The following is a 14,966-nucleotide window of genomic DNA, read 5'->3' as shown; positions in this document are numbered from 1 at the left end:
AACATTTTTAATTCATCAGTGAATCTGGAATTATAATGTAGTGATCCTGACCCACCACAAAATCTTGACCTAGAAGTATTAAATTATGTTCAACATACTGAGCTTTCTAAGGAGCTCGTCTAAAATACCTAAGATTTTCAACAAAGTTCATGACACAAAAATTTTCAAGTTAATTCTCAATTAACCAGAAAATTAATTGCCATTTTTCAAATACGGTGGTTCTTCTGTTTAACTATACTACCCTTCTACAGAGCAACCCCAATTTCTCCATAAATGACAAATCATATATTTAGTAAAAGCTATAGTCATTCCCATCTAACCTCAGGAGAAAATCAACATTCCAACAAATGTTTTGTACCTTTTGATAAGCATTTGGAGAGAGTCCGTTATGCTCTCCATGAGCTTGATGACTTGGGGGTAGGTGAGGTCTGCACAAGGGTTGCCATTGATAGAAACCACTTCATCCCCCTCACAGAGCCCAGACCCAGAGGCTTTGCTCTGGCTTCGGATCTGAGTGGAGTGAAAAAAGAAAGAAAGAGTTAGAATCACATAACTTGTAAAAAAAAAAAAAAAAATCCATGACACCATCTCTGAGAAACGTTTATTTGGGAGGTAAATAGATCTGCAAAGTATAAAATCAGCCCTGGTTTTTAATCCATCTGTTGACCAAGAAGACCATCTTAAACCCTTCTGACCCCTTTCACGCACACAATGTATTATGCACCATCATGTCAACATTTAATTCATAGCATTGTTAAGTGAATGGAAAAGGAACATAAATCTATAGTAAAGGAACTGGAATAAAAGAAATAAAGAATAGAGAAGAATGAGGGCAGACATGTGAAAATAATTGAGTTTACATTAAAAATAATTGTCACACTGTGAAGTTTGATCCCAGTCAGAGAGTGACCGCTCACATTCAAAAAAATGTTAAAAGCTTTTCCATTGTAGAGGTGGGTTGAACACTGACTGAAGAAGGAGATGTAGGGCAGGACAATTTAAGGAGAGAGCAGTACAGCTAAATGAACTAATGAAAGCTGTCCCAGCATAATGGGGAAGTTAGGCAGCCAATATTAAGAATTATGTCAAAGAGAAAAATCCTTTATTGAAATCAACTATTGAAGTCTCGGTACGAACCAAAGTTTAGCAAAAAAGAAAGAAAGAAAAAGACGATTTTGCAAATAATAAAAACATCCCTGCTATAACAATTGTATCATATTCTTGCCCAGAATGACGTGGAACAAAAAACTGGCTAAACCTAAAAGAGAACTTTTAGAACCTGGAAAAGAGAAACTTAGAGAAGTAAAATAATGGCGGAGAACCCCCACCAGCTCCTTAGTGAGGAATAACTGGAGGTTTATATCACGTATAATTCGGATTATGGTAAAATGTCATGCCGATTATTCTCCCTCTGCCCTTCCAGGTTCCTTCTCCCCCTCCTCGGTGCTACATCATGCCAGTGGGGGACCGGCCTCTAGAGACAGCACTGGCTGAGCTCCCTGCAAGCTGCTCCTGGTTGGATTTGGTCAACAGTAAGCCCCAACAAGTGCTCAAAGAGCAAGAGGAATGAGAGATCAGGTAGACAGATGTTCTCCCTACTGAATGTGCTTGGTCGTGGTTTGGCAATGGCTCCATTCCTCCATCTAGAGAGTCACGGCTCCTGTCTGTCTGCCTCTCTCCCTTGCCTTAACTCTTGCGAGATTCCAATTAACGCGTACCATCTTCTTGCCTCTTCAGGCTTTTTATCTCCAGGTCCTTCATTATCATTTGGTGGTTCACTTAAACCTGCCTTTAGTCCCTGCATTATATTATCTTCAGTTACCCCTCTGAGCATGCCACCTATTTCCTGCTGGGACCCTAAGTGATACTAATGTGGTTAGATGTCACTTTATAATGTGAGTTTACTAGTTCTCCATGAGCCATGTAACATGTCATACAATCTGAAACTTAACGGCACTTTAAGATCCTATTCTAGATATTTTCCACCAAGATGATCCCTTTCTCACTATTAAAATCAAGATTCTTTTTTTTTTTTAAGATTTTATTTATTTATTTGACAGAGAGAGACACAGCGAGAGAGGGAACACAAGCAGAGGGAGTGGGAGAGGGAGAAGCAGGCTTCCCGCCGAGCAGGGAGCCCGATGCGGAGCTCGATCCCAGGACCCTGGGATCATGACCTGAGCCGAAGGCAGACGCTTAACCACTGAGCCACCCAGGCGTCCCTAAAATCAAGATTCTGAGTCCAGAGAGATCAAAGCCTTGTCAGCAATACTTCTTGAAGAATGTTTTCATAGCCAGGCTCATTTCGGACTGGGCGTGAAACGTATTTCAACTTACCTCCAACAGCTGCCCACTAATCGATAATCGGCTGTTGACTAATAAGGTTTAAGTTTCTATCTCCAGGTGCATTTACATGTTAAGTGGCACTCTTGAAAGTAAAAGATACCTTTAAGTGCCAAAACAATGACACTTGTGAAGTTTAAAGTGATTCAGGTAGTTTTGCTCTGGGAAGGTCTGTCCTTTGATGGTCATAAATTATAATCTACAGTGGTTTCCTGTTTTCTGACAAAATTATCTCATTTTTGTTTTGGAAGAACATACTAGTTTATTGCAAAATATTTGCAAGGCTATAAGGAAGCAACAAAAGCAATGAGAAAGAGCATATGCCCCCAATTTTGAAAAATATCTATTTACCTGCCAAATATATTTGTTTTGTTTTGTTTTGTTTTGCATGAAATAATTAAAATAAAGACTCACAAGAGAGCTGTTAATAAGTCAGGGATAAAATAATATCCAACAGTGAACACTTAAGTTAAGGTTAGAGTTGTTTGTTCACATTTCAGTCATTTAAATTTATTTATTTTTTTTTTTATAAAATAAGATGAGGTGGATAATAAAGCATTTTTTGAAGCGTAAACCCATTCATTCAGTTGAGTCAGATGTACTAGAACACAGACAGGAAATTCATCCTTTGGAGGACCAAAGAGGTTTTATGTTTCTAAGACAGATGTATCATTACACCTTGTACCGCTCAAGGCCCAGTCTCAGGGGTGGGGAGAGGGGGTTTCCCTTTTATCGGCAGTAAGTTGTGTGAGTTTTAAGCAACTTCATGGGTTTGCAGAACAAGTTGAAAAACTGATCCTTGGAAGAGAAATAAATCCCCAGCTTAACAGAGCTGTCTATCATGCAAACATTTTGCTTGATGGGAAAAGGGCAATTCATCATTATGCTTGTCAAGTGGAGCTTTTAATGGTATCCGAATAAGCAAAAGCATTATGGGAGGAGTAGTTAGCATTCCTTCAGAGCATGCATTCTGAGGTCAACATTCAGAATCAACTGCAGCTATTGTGTTTCACTGACCTTTTACATCTGTCTGAACAGCAGGAAATATTTTCCTCAAGAACCATGTTAAATGTGGGGATACTGTCCTTGCCACAAAGTAGTTGTGAAAGAACTACTCTTCTTCCATTTCTAATAGGACTACCAAAACAAACAAGATGGTGCGACAGTGTCTATCACGCCCAGACATATCCTTTGCAATCACCAACTTCACCAATATGGCTCATTTATTAGTGTACAAAAGATCCTTACCTTATGTTGTGTGTAATCAGGTATTTTAGAATGTACATATTTGTGTATTATTACGTACATGAGTAAAAATTCTGACTCCCAAAAATATTCTTATTTGTGAAAATGAAATACACTGTCAGTAGTAAGTTTGGATATGCAGATCATTAGCATTGACAATGCTGAATCTCAGTGAATTTATCAACCAGTCCTCTTCTTAGGCTATTAGTGCTAGAGTCATAAAATACGTAGTGGGAGAGAATGCCAACTCAGAAGGAAGAGAGGGTTCAATTGCGTAGCTCCAATGATTACTGGCTGACTGAACTTAAATAAGTCATATTACACCTTTGAGCTTTAGTTTTCTAAAGTGTAAAATAGAGCTAATGAATTCTATTTCCCTAGATGGTTAAAAAGGATTAGAAATAATATGTACTAAGTTTATGACACACACACAGCTCCTAGAGGTACCCAAGAAGGGGCAAATGCATAAAAATGAGTTGGTTTCACACACACACACACACACACACACACACGAAAGGAACATGCCAAGTAAAAAGAAAAGCCATAAAATGTTGGTACTTTGTCTACAAGATGTTTGAAAATAACTGGATTTATTTTCAGTTTTTATGCCTATATTTGGCATTAACTCATCATAATCTAAAGATAAATGTTATATCTGTCTTTTCCTCAGTAAGTACACATTTCATAACTGAGAGGTGAAAGAAGACAAGCCTATTTATTGTTTCCCAGCAGAAATAACAATACAAATATTTAAATACTAGGGGCTTATCTTCACTGAGCACTTACTATGCTAAGCCCTCTACATGCTTACACCGTTTATTCCTACAAAACCTCAATGAGAAGTATACGTCCACTTCCATTTGTGAATGTTCAGATGGACTGCACCCAGGCGCCCCCTATCATGAATCTTAGGAGTGTAGCAACAATTAGCAGAGGCCGTAAGGAAAGTCAGGGAGGAAATAAAAACTTGCCAAGTCAGTCCATAACCTGGGAAAGAGAGATTTTGTTTTATTTGGTTTACTTTCTTCTTCTTTTAAGATTTATATATATATACAAGGTATTCTTGAAAGATTGGAAAATAATCAATATTATGACCCAATATGTTAAAAGTTCAAACTCGAGTATAATTATCTTTTGCAAACTGTGATTTGACTCAATACGAGCATGCAGTGTATGCCTTTGTCTTGAGAACATTCCCTTAGACACTTCATTCCACATCTAATATATTAGACAGAGAAGGAGTTTCTATCCATAAAATACTGTATTTCCTATTAGCATCTCTCAGTTTGATCAGACCACAGAACTAAGAGATACTGGTAATGTAAATATTTACCAAAGACTGTATTTTTTTGCTTACTGCTTCTTGATCCATACCAGGAGAGATTTATTTTACTACAACCAAGTGAAAATGGAAAGTTAGAGCTTCTCTGGGAAATTCAACAACGTTATTTTCATTTCACAGAATAAATCTGGGAAAGGTTTCAGCTATGCTAATTTGGTTTTAGGAGTTAATAATTCCCTGGCAAAATGCAAAAAGTTTCTTTTTCTATTCTTTATCGTCACTTCATTTCTAAGTCTTCCAGAACCGACTAGAAAGCAGGTATCAGATTTGAATTCTCATAGAACTTTGTAGTTGAACTATTTTGTCTTGTGTAAATGGCATATCAGTTATGTCAGCTTGCTGCTGGTGAGACTAAATCTTGTCTCAGGGGCTGCATTTTCACGTATAGCTCATTGACAAGTCCTGTCGGAACATGTCACAGTAAATGGCAGAACCAAGACAAGTAGTAGATTCCACTACTCTATCTAGTAAAATATATGAAAAGGAAAGAGGAAATTAGCATAAATCTAACCTATCACAGGTGGGCTATTCTCAATCCATAACATGAAGTCCCAGGGACCTGGAGATAACTAAAAGAGGATGAGAGAGATGATCTCAGACAAGTAAAATTTCAGAAATTAAAACATTCTGATGGAAATTGGAAAGTAGTCTATGATCTAGCAGCTCTTTCTGAAGCTCCAGGCTTTCCTCAGTTTTCCGCTTCAGGCCTTCAACAAAATCCGCCTCGTATCTCTGAGACGAGACTTAATAAGCATTCCCTCAGCCCAGCTGGCTCTCACACGGAAGCCCCAGGTAGGTCTGCATTCCTCAGCTGACCAGAGAAATGGTCGGAATGGTCACGGGGAGGTACAGCAAGAGCAGTGATGATGGTAGATTAAGTTTTAGAAATTAAGGAAATAATCCAACTTTTAAAGGACCAGATTCTGAACTACAAACCTCCATCTTTGGTGGTGAGTTTCCTAGTACCAAAGATGAGGTCACAGGATGCTGGGAATTCATGTTTACGGTGGTACAGTATTTCTGGAAATCAATAGCAAATAGCAGTATAGCTTCAGGATGACAAGGCAAAAGAAAACAAGGACCAGAATACAGTGGAATAAAAGCAGTAAGAACCCCAGGAAACTCTTTATTGTGGGAAGCAAAAGGCATCTGGATCTTAGTGCGAAAATTCAAACAGTGCAAAAATTCAAACGGTAAAATAGAGGGGGAGAAAAGACTTGAGAAAATACCTAGAATATGGTAAATAAATATGAAATATAACTAGTAACTGAGTAAATCAAAAGTCAGTGGAGAAGACCGTGGCAGCGTTGGACGGACTGCTCAACTTGTGTCCCAAGCTCATTCGTGTGTGCCTTGGATGTCACAGAGGCTGAGAAGATACAGCATGTCCCAGACTCTCCTGCAGCCAGGGCCCTGGGTGTGATGTAGTTCTAACCCAGCGGGTGTAGCTGCAAGAACACTTGTATTTGGGATTGAGTTCTGCAGAGAGGGACGTTAGACTGTGAGGCACCCATTTCGCTGGTGCAGATCTGGGAGACGATTTTACTCTGGATTCAACACTTTTGCTGGCAGCTTCTTTTTTTTTTTTTTTTTTTTTTTAAGATTTTATTTATTTATTCATGAAACACAGAGAGAGAGAGAGGCAGAGGGAGAAGCAGGCTCCCAAGGAGCAGGGAGCCCGATGTGGGACTCGATCCCAGGATTCCGGGATCATGACCTGAGCCGAAGGCAGACGCTTAACCATCTGAGCCACCCAGGCGCCCGCTGGCAGCTTCTTAATCCCAGATCAACGCTAAGGTGTGTAACCCTAGACCCAGCGCTGGGCCCAACGGCTCCGGACTCCCCTGCTTCCGTATGGTGGCAAATGGTGCCAATCCCTTGGGTAGCCAGTCGTGCAGTGTTGTTTGAAGTCATTCCTGGAGGCCCTGCCTCAAGCCTGCCTTTCCAGATCGTTCAACAATTCTACAAGTACTTATTGAATTCCTTTCTGACTAAAATAACTAGACAGGTTTCTATTTTCTGCAAGTGAACCCAGAACTGATACAGAATGATAGAATGAATGGCAAACACAGAAGGTTAAGAGAGGAGCGGCAACCAGTCAGGTACAGATAAGAAAAAAAGACGGATACAGACTCCGATACTTCAAGACAGGAGAGACAATGCAGAAACGTATACCAGATAAATGGTATGAGGTCACCATCTGCTAAGAACAAAGGAGGAAGGGCAGGCAGAGGGGATGAAAACTTGAGGACAATGAAGGAAGCTCAGAAAAGCCATTACAGAGTACATGCTAGGAAATCAATACAAGAGAAAGAAGAGCTTTGTGAAGAATTTGTAAAGAAGAAAGTGAGATGATTATCAACATGCACAGTTACCTCAGACAAATGTTCTAAAAGGACAGTAGTTGATTACTAAAAGGAAATGAGGCTTTTCTCCATGCAAGCATTGACAAGTGCATAAAAAATTGAATAAGGCATTCAATTTACAAAATGTTTGTCTAAATAGTGACAATAGATCTTAAACTATATTCACATCAGGCCATGAGTGCAAGTGCAAAGAGACACTAGGATTTTTCAGTTATTCTATCCTCAGTACCTCAATTCAAGCTCAATAGCTTGTTTTCATGTTAAGTTTTGGTTTGAAGGCTATGAACTTTACTGCTCTGGTCACTAATATATATACAGATACTAGGCAAAAAATTTTCCTTTTGGACGACTGTCTTTCCCCGTAGGGACCAAGTCACCATAAAAGTAAAAAGCATTCCTGGTAGCAACCTTGGAAACATTCCCGGAGTAAATAACTATCTTTGACAGGAATGAGGGCCCTAATCCATGGGGCTGCATACTTCAGGATCTGCATACCAATGTGATTTCACAGGCAGAAACAATGCTGCAATTTAACTACTATGAGCTCTTATTAAGCAGCCACCATGATGCTAGAAAACCAACAAGTACAAATATGGAATGGTATTCTTTGCTCTTCTTTTCTTCCTAAGAATGTAAACATCCTAGCTCTTTCAGGAAAACACTGATGGACCAGAGCCTATGTGGACATGTCATCCCTGTCTGCTTTTTTGTTGGATTAAATGTGAAAGACAGCATAAAGATTTTTGACCCATAAGGAACATTCCTTCTATAAGCATTTATACAGAATATTTTTAAAAATGCTTTTTAAAGAATTCATTAAAAAGCCTATGTGAAATCTAAGACTAGATAAATATGTAATCAGTAGAAGCAAAATTACTCAGAAAAGACAACAGAACTAGAATTCACTACTTTCAAATATCTGTTTATTTTTATGATTTTGTTAGCTGTACACACTACTATTAGCTAAATAATTATTATGCTGCAATACCTCACCTAATACGAATTTAGTCAGTCATCTAAAGAACCTATAAGGGGAGCCTGGGTGGCTCAGTCAGTTAAGCATCTGTCTTCGACTCAGGTCATGGTCCCAGAGTCCTGGGATTAAGTCCCACATCAGGCTCCCTGCTCAGCCAGGAGTCTGCTTCTCCTCCCCACCCCTTCCCCCCCCGCCCCCCTTTTGTGTGTGCATACTCTCTCTCTTTCAAAAATAAATAAATAAAATCTTAAAAAAAAAAAAACCTATATAAGTAAGCTCAACAGTCTTTTGAGTGGTCAAAATACAATAATAAATAAAGCTCACTAAGACTTCTGTGCATCACTGTAAGGGTCTGGGGCCCTTTCTCATTCTATTTGTTCAATTTTATATAATTCTGATAAGGTTTTTTATTTGGTTTACAGAAAATTAGAAATAGAGAGGTAAACATGCATCCTGTATAAAGAAAGATGTTACAGTTAATACAATGCCAAAGCAAGAAGGTAAAAGCCAAAATTTAAAAACACATCAAAATCTTAAAAGAAAAAAAAAAAAGACTCCAAATACAGGATCATTTAATGAAGGTGTAAAAAAAACTCTCACACGCTCAATGGGACTTGATGCCTCTATTGTACTTGAGTGAAAGAGTGAGCATTAATAATAATGATCTCAAGTCATTTAAAAAGTTTCAATCAACTTCACTAGATTGATTAGATGCAGAAAAACAGGTAATACCTTTTAGAGAGTATCATCCCAAATAGCTAAAACAAGATTTGCTATTTAAAGGTATAACTGGATCTCAGGCATTGCCACATTAGGTACTGGATTAGAGTTCATAATCTGAGGTCCTAAATACTTTTCTTCTATTGGTGTTTTTACTGAAATGGATTAGTTTTAGACACTGACTATGTCTCACATATCCAGAAAATGTATCTTTCTGGAATCCCCTTTGGCCATCTGGAGTTTTACTATATTTGACTAAACTAGATAAAGCAGTTTTTTCTTCAGATGGCTCATACATAAAACTACACATAAAGAAGGTAGACATAACATTAAAAATGTCCTCCCCATGACAAGGGTACAGATTTTTAAAAAATGTATAAATTCTATTATTTTGCTCTAGTAGCAAACCAGAAATCCTACCTTAATTAAGCAACCAAATCACGTGACAAGGCATTTAGGGTTTCAGGGAATCGTTTGCCTTTCAGGAGAAGGAAGGAATCCCCACCCAGATTGCTAATTCTATGCCTTGTTGAACTGCAATACACACACACACACATATACACATACACACATACATACATATAAGATCTGTCATGGTGCTTCCATTTTGGAAAGAATCATTTAAAATTTTTGAGGAGGTTTTAATTAGAAAACTGTCAACAGTACAAATTTATAAATATTTTGCATAGTTTTAATCCAAGAAAGTCACTGACTGCACTGAACATTTATTTTAGTAGGAAAGTGGGGTAAAAGACAATGCCAATGTTGTCTTCACATAACTAGAATACTTGCCACCAGCCCAGCCACAGGACCTGCTGAGCCATCTGGCTGCAAAAAGGAACAAACTAACTGATGAGGAAGCCAGGGGAAGTTAATCAAGGACTGTGCCCTTTCAAGGAAGGGCCTGGGTTAAATGATCACTTCCAGAGCTTTGGTTAACTGGAATTTCGTTTAGCCCATCATCAGTATTTAAGAGTGTGTGACCCAGAGCAACAATTCTAAACCTTTCGGTCTTAGGACCCATTTGCAATCTAATGAATGATAGCAAACTTTAAAAATATTTTGTTTTTAGGGGTTCTATTGATACCTACCAAGTTAGAAATAAAAAGTGAGACATTTAAAAATTGTGTTCATTAATTAATTATAAAGTACAATAACTGGTATGTTAACATAAACAGTATGTTTTTATGAAAAATAACTGTGCTTTTTAACACTAAGATAATTTAGTGAGAATAGTGACATTGTTTTCCATTTCTGTAAATCTCTTTAGTATCTGAGCTTAATAGAAGACAACTGGATTCTCATATGTGCTTCTTCATTCTGTTGTATTAATGTTGTGTTGATTAAAGTGTATGAAGATCTAGCCTCATACAGATATATGTATGTGTACATATATATATTATATATATATATATATAGTTGGAAAAGGGGAGAGTATTTTAATAGCTTTTCAGATAATTTTGGATATTTTTCTTTGATACTACATCAAACTCAACAAGTGGTAGTTTCTAAAGTTGCAATGTGAAATTTAAAACCATAGCAATGAACTTTTCATACTTGGTTACATTAAAATCCATTGGCGTATTTTGCACTTTGAATGGACCTTTTACTGATTCATGATTCTGTTACACCACACATTGCCATTTGGAAAATATTGATTCACTGAGTCAGGCAGATCTTCCAAATGTTGACACACTTCATTATACAAATACACAAAATCACCCTCCTTAATATCATTAATGTTCTCATCAGAGAAGTCTTTAAGTATTGAAAAGCTGTCAAATTCACAGTGGCAGATGAAACTTAATTTTCCCTTGAAAGTTCAAATACTGGCAGTGTTTTCCTTGAAGTGACAGGTTCATTTTGCTCATTTTTTAGAAGGTATCTACTGAATACCCAGTCTGATTAACCACAGTGTGTCTGTCAGTCATTCTTTAAAGTAAAAATGGTGAAAAAAAAGGCTAGTAGAGCTTGCAATTAAAAGGATTGTCCAAGTGTTTCCTCAAGACAAACATTGTTCTTCAGTATTCGGTCAGAGTGCTTTATGTATATTTTCATTTTGTCACACAGGATATTAAAAATATGTATGCTGGGGCGCCTGGGTGGCTCAGTCGTTAAGCGTCTGCCTTCGGCTCAGGTCATGATCCCAGGGTCCTGGGATCGAGTCCCACATCGGGCTCCCTGCTCGGCAGGAAGCCTGCTTCTCCCTCTCCCGCTCCCCCTGCTTGTGTTCCTGCTCTCGCTATCTCTCTCTCTGTCAAATAAATAAATAAAATCTTTAAAAAAAAATATGTGTGCTGAAAATTTAATAAAATGCAAGCTTTGGGGCACCAGGGTGGCTCAGTCGGTTAAGCGTCCAACTCTTGATTTTGGCACAGGTCATGATCTCAGGGTCGTGAGATCGAGCCCCATATCGGGCTCTGCGTTCAGTGAGGAGTCTGCTTGGGATTCTTTCTCCCTCTCCTGCTTCTCCTCCCCCACTTGCGTTCTCTCTCCAAAAACATAAATACAATCTTTAAAAAAAAAAAATGCAAGCTTTTACTGCCTTATCAAGAATATCCTGATATGAAACCAGAATCTTGTTTCTTAAGTCACCTGGTGACAGTGAGGAATACAATGACTCCTAGTACAGGTAGGAGTCATTGCCCTGAAGGCTACGGTGCAAGTGGCTTCATCCACCTTTGCTTTTTGCGTCATCGGTGCAAATGTCAACACAGTGAAAAAGAGAAGCAACAATCTTGGTATTATTATGAAAGTCATTTTGAACTCATGGATCTCCTGAAAGCATCTCAGAGCCCCCTGGAGGACTGCAGACTACACTTTGAGGGTTACTGATATAAAGGGACAGACATATATGATCTGCATCTTCGGCATCCTGGGTCTCTGCGCTGGAGAGAAGGAAATTCCATCAAAGGCAATGCAAGGGCAAACAGCCCAGGGAAGAAAAGGCTGACCGAAACCAGGAAGGGATGCCTTCTGAAAACCTTGCACTGAGACAGCACACCTGAAAGCAACCGTGAATTCCGACTCAAGGCAACTCTGGTGACCTAGGGAAATGAAGAAGCTCACTGTTCGGCCCAGTTCTAGAGATTCAAAGTCTACTGTCTGTGGGAGGAGAGACAAAGGGAAGGAGAAACTCTTCTCCTTGGGCTGGAATGTCAAGATTGCATTGGAAATAGTCCCCATCTAGTTGCCAAACTAGTGGCTAATTCAAATTCATTGAGCACTGTGACCACAATACAAAGATCTTTGTGTTGTTTACAACCCAAAGTATGTCTTGCACACAGTAAGTGTGCTGAATAAATGACAATATGAGAAAATCGAATTTTACTCCGATGTCTGTCTCACTTCCCTCAGTACCAGGGCCAACAGTCACTCCCAAACCTACAGTGTACTTTGTATTTATTCTCTTTCTACTGTCTTGCAGGTGTGAGATTACAACAAAGGTCTCATGTGAGAAATAGGGAACTCCCGGTGTATTTGGGGAAATGAATCGGTCTTATCCGATACTGCACAGCCGGGAGAACGGAGTTTTCCCCAGCAGGGGCCATGGTCACACCACGACTCCATAAAGCAACTCTGCAGCTGCTCCTGCCAGTCACTCCATTTCGCCATCATCCCTCTGGCCCCAGAAGAGGTGAAGTCACAAGGCAATCAGTAAAACCTAAACCTTTCCTAAGTATGGGCGTGGTTGCAATTTATGGAGAAAAGCACATGAGCGGAGGCAGTGCGAGGCGCCCAAGCTGAGGCAATGCGGCAGGTGCCACCGAAGTTCAAATGTGCCCTGTCTGCCTTGGCAGGTCCGCGGGAGTGCGCCAGGGCTAGGGGCGTGCTTTCCAAACCTAGTACTTCAAGAAGGGAAATCGGGGTCATGCCAAGTGCCCTCTGTGTCCACGCAAGTGTTCTGTTAATGCATTTTAAAACCAGTCATGCCCCCTGCTGTGATTGGCTAATACTTCTGTTTATTTCGGATTGAGGAGCGCCTACATGAATGTCATCATCTTGCCAAAAAATCTTGGGCCAGAACCAGCCAAGGAGAGCCTTGTGGGGACAGGCAAGAGCCTACTCTCTCTCTCTCTTCACCTAGCCAGAGGTCTTTCTTGAATTTATGTAAGAAAATGGAGCTGGAGCTTTGTTTTTGTTACTTCATTTGATGAATTAGTTAAGTAAGTAATTATGCTACATATTTACTGATTGTCTTTAATGTGACTGATAGTGTTTTGGGTTCTGAAGTCAGTAATGAATACTGTCTTCGATATCTTTATATTCTTCAGGGGCCTGGATGGCTCAGTCGGTTGAGCGTCTTGACTCTTGGTTTCAGCTCAGGAGTTGTGGAATCGAGACCTGCCTGGGCTCTGCGCTCAGCGGGGAGTCTGCCTGAAGATTCTCTCCCTCTGCCCTCTACCCGCACTCTCTCTCTCCCTCTCTAAAATAAATATATAAATCTTTTTAAAAAATCTTTATATTCTAAGATAAATAATTTGGTAGATAAGTGTAACCCCACATGATAACTGCTATCATTCAAGTCAACACAGTAAGCAATGAGAGCACACCCAGGGCAGTACTGACAAGGATTCTTGGAGGAGGCAAGGTTTCCTAAAGGACAAATAAACGTTAGCCTCATGAGGAGGGGGCAAGGGAGATCTGAGATGCACAGACATAGCACCTAGGACACAGTGAGTGCTCAGGGAGTGCTGTTGTAGGACTATACTTTCACAACACAATGCCATCTCCAATTAATACTATAGTATCTCAAAGAGTACTTCAAAGCAATTGCCTGTTAGCTTGCAATTCAAAGTGAGGTTCCCAGACCAGTAGCCTTGGAATCACCCCAGAACTTGTTAGAACCATCGAATTCCAGCCCCCAACCCATATGGATCAACTGCATTTAACAAGATCATCCATAGAGGCACCTGGGTGGCTCAGATGGTTAAGTGACAGCCTTCAGATCAGGTCATGATCCTGGAGTCCCGGGATTGAGTCCCGCATCGGGCTCCCTGCTCGGCGGGGAGTCTGCTTCTCCCTCTGACCCTTCCCCCATCATGCTCTCTCTCTCTCATTCTCTCTCTCAAATAAATAAAATCTTTAAAAAAAAAAAAAGATCATCTGTGATTCATATACGTATTAGGGTTTGTGACATGCTGTACTAAAGGCTCATCAACCAGTGATGGCCTTCTAGAATAGTGGTTTACAAGCTTTGGTGAACATCAAATCTCCGGGCAGGACTTCCAAAATGCAGAAACCCAGTTTTTATTCCCTATCCTCCACGGAAACCAAATCTCAGAGGCTAGGACGTGTATATCTGCATGTTTAACAAGCTTCCCAGGGGCCCCTGAAACTGGTGTTATTTTCTATAAAATGCTGTAGGGAAATACGTTGTGGGGCCAACCATTTCGTGTGTGTGTGACAAATAGACTGATCTGTACTGAGGAACTTTCTTTCGAGGATCATCTCATTAACTCTATTAAGCTCAAATAACCAGACTTTTCAAGGAGACTAGAAGATGAGTTTATGATCATGATTTTCAGATTTTTTGGCATATTCTTTTATTTTAACAACACAACTTTTACTATTCTGAAAACAAAGATGTTCCAAAGCAAGACTGTCTGGACTAGAAGTGGTAAATAAAATGTGAGCCAGAGTGCTGCTAAAGACTGCTTACATGGAAGCACCATTAGCTAAATTTTATCCATAAGGAGTTCATGCAGACAAATAACTAGTTCTTCAAAAATATCTTGTGTAGCCTCCAGCCATAGAAAAAGCTCCAAGTACCATTTGAGAATACTTGTGCTAAATGTACAATGCAAATATGACAACACATTCAAATTCTGATTTACCCTAACTATAATGTTTATTCTCTAGCTGGTCACAAAATCTAACATGCTAAAGACAATAGATTTCCATTTGTTCTTGATTTTCATTTGAAACTAAATATGATGAAATTCCAATTTCCTCTCTATTATTACATAAATCT

The 14,966-nt window shown here is 39.4% G+C and overlaps 1 protein-coding gene across 2 annotated transcripts in view; it reads right to left on the bottom strand.

Moving 5' to 3' along the window:
* The window catches only part of SYNPO2 (synaptopodin 2), a 164,437-nt gene that overhangs the window by 40,738 nt on the left and 108,733 nt on the right, over positions 1–14,966 (bottom strand). For both annotated transcript variants that reach the window (XM_064584990.1, XM_064584989.1), the window contains exon 2: positions 359–510. In XM_064584990.1, coding sequence (XP_064441060.1) covers positions 359–510 — 152 coding nt within the window. The remainder of the gene's footprint in view (positions 1–358; positions 511–14,966) is intronic.

Source organism: Mirounga angustirostris, unplaced genomic scaffold, assembly GCF_029215605.1.
Source record: "Mirounga angustirostris isolate CCGP_5_RB_7025 unplaced genomic scaffold, mMirAng1.0.hap1 SCAF_2, whole genome shotgun sequence".
Classification (NCBI taxonomy): domain Eukaryota; kingdom Metazoa; phylum Chordata; class Mammalia; order Carnivora; family Phocidae; genus Mirounga; species Mirounga angustirostris.
This window is presented reverse-complemented; position numbering and strand designations above follow the sequence as displayed.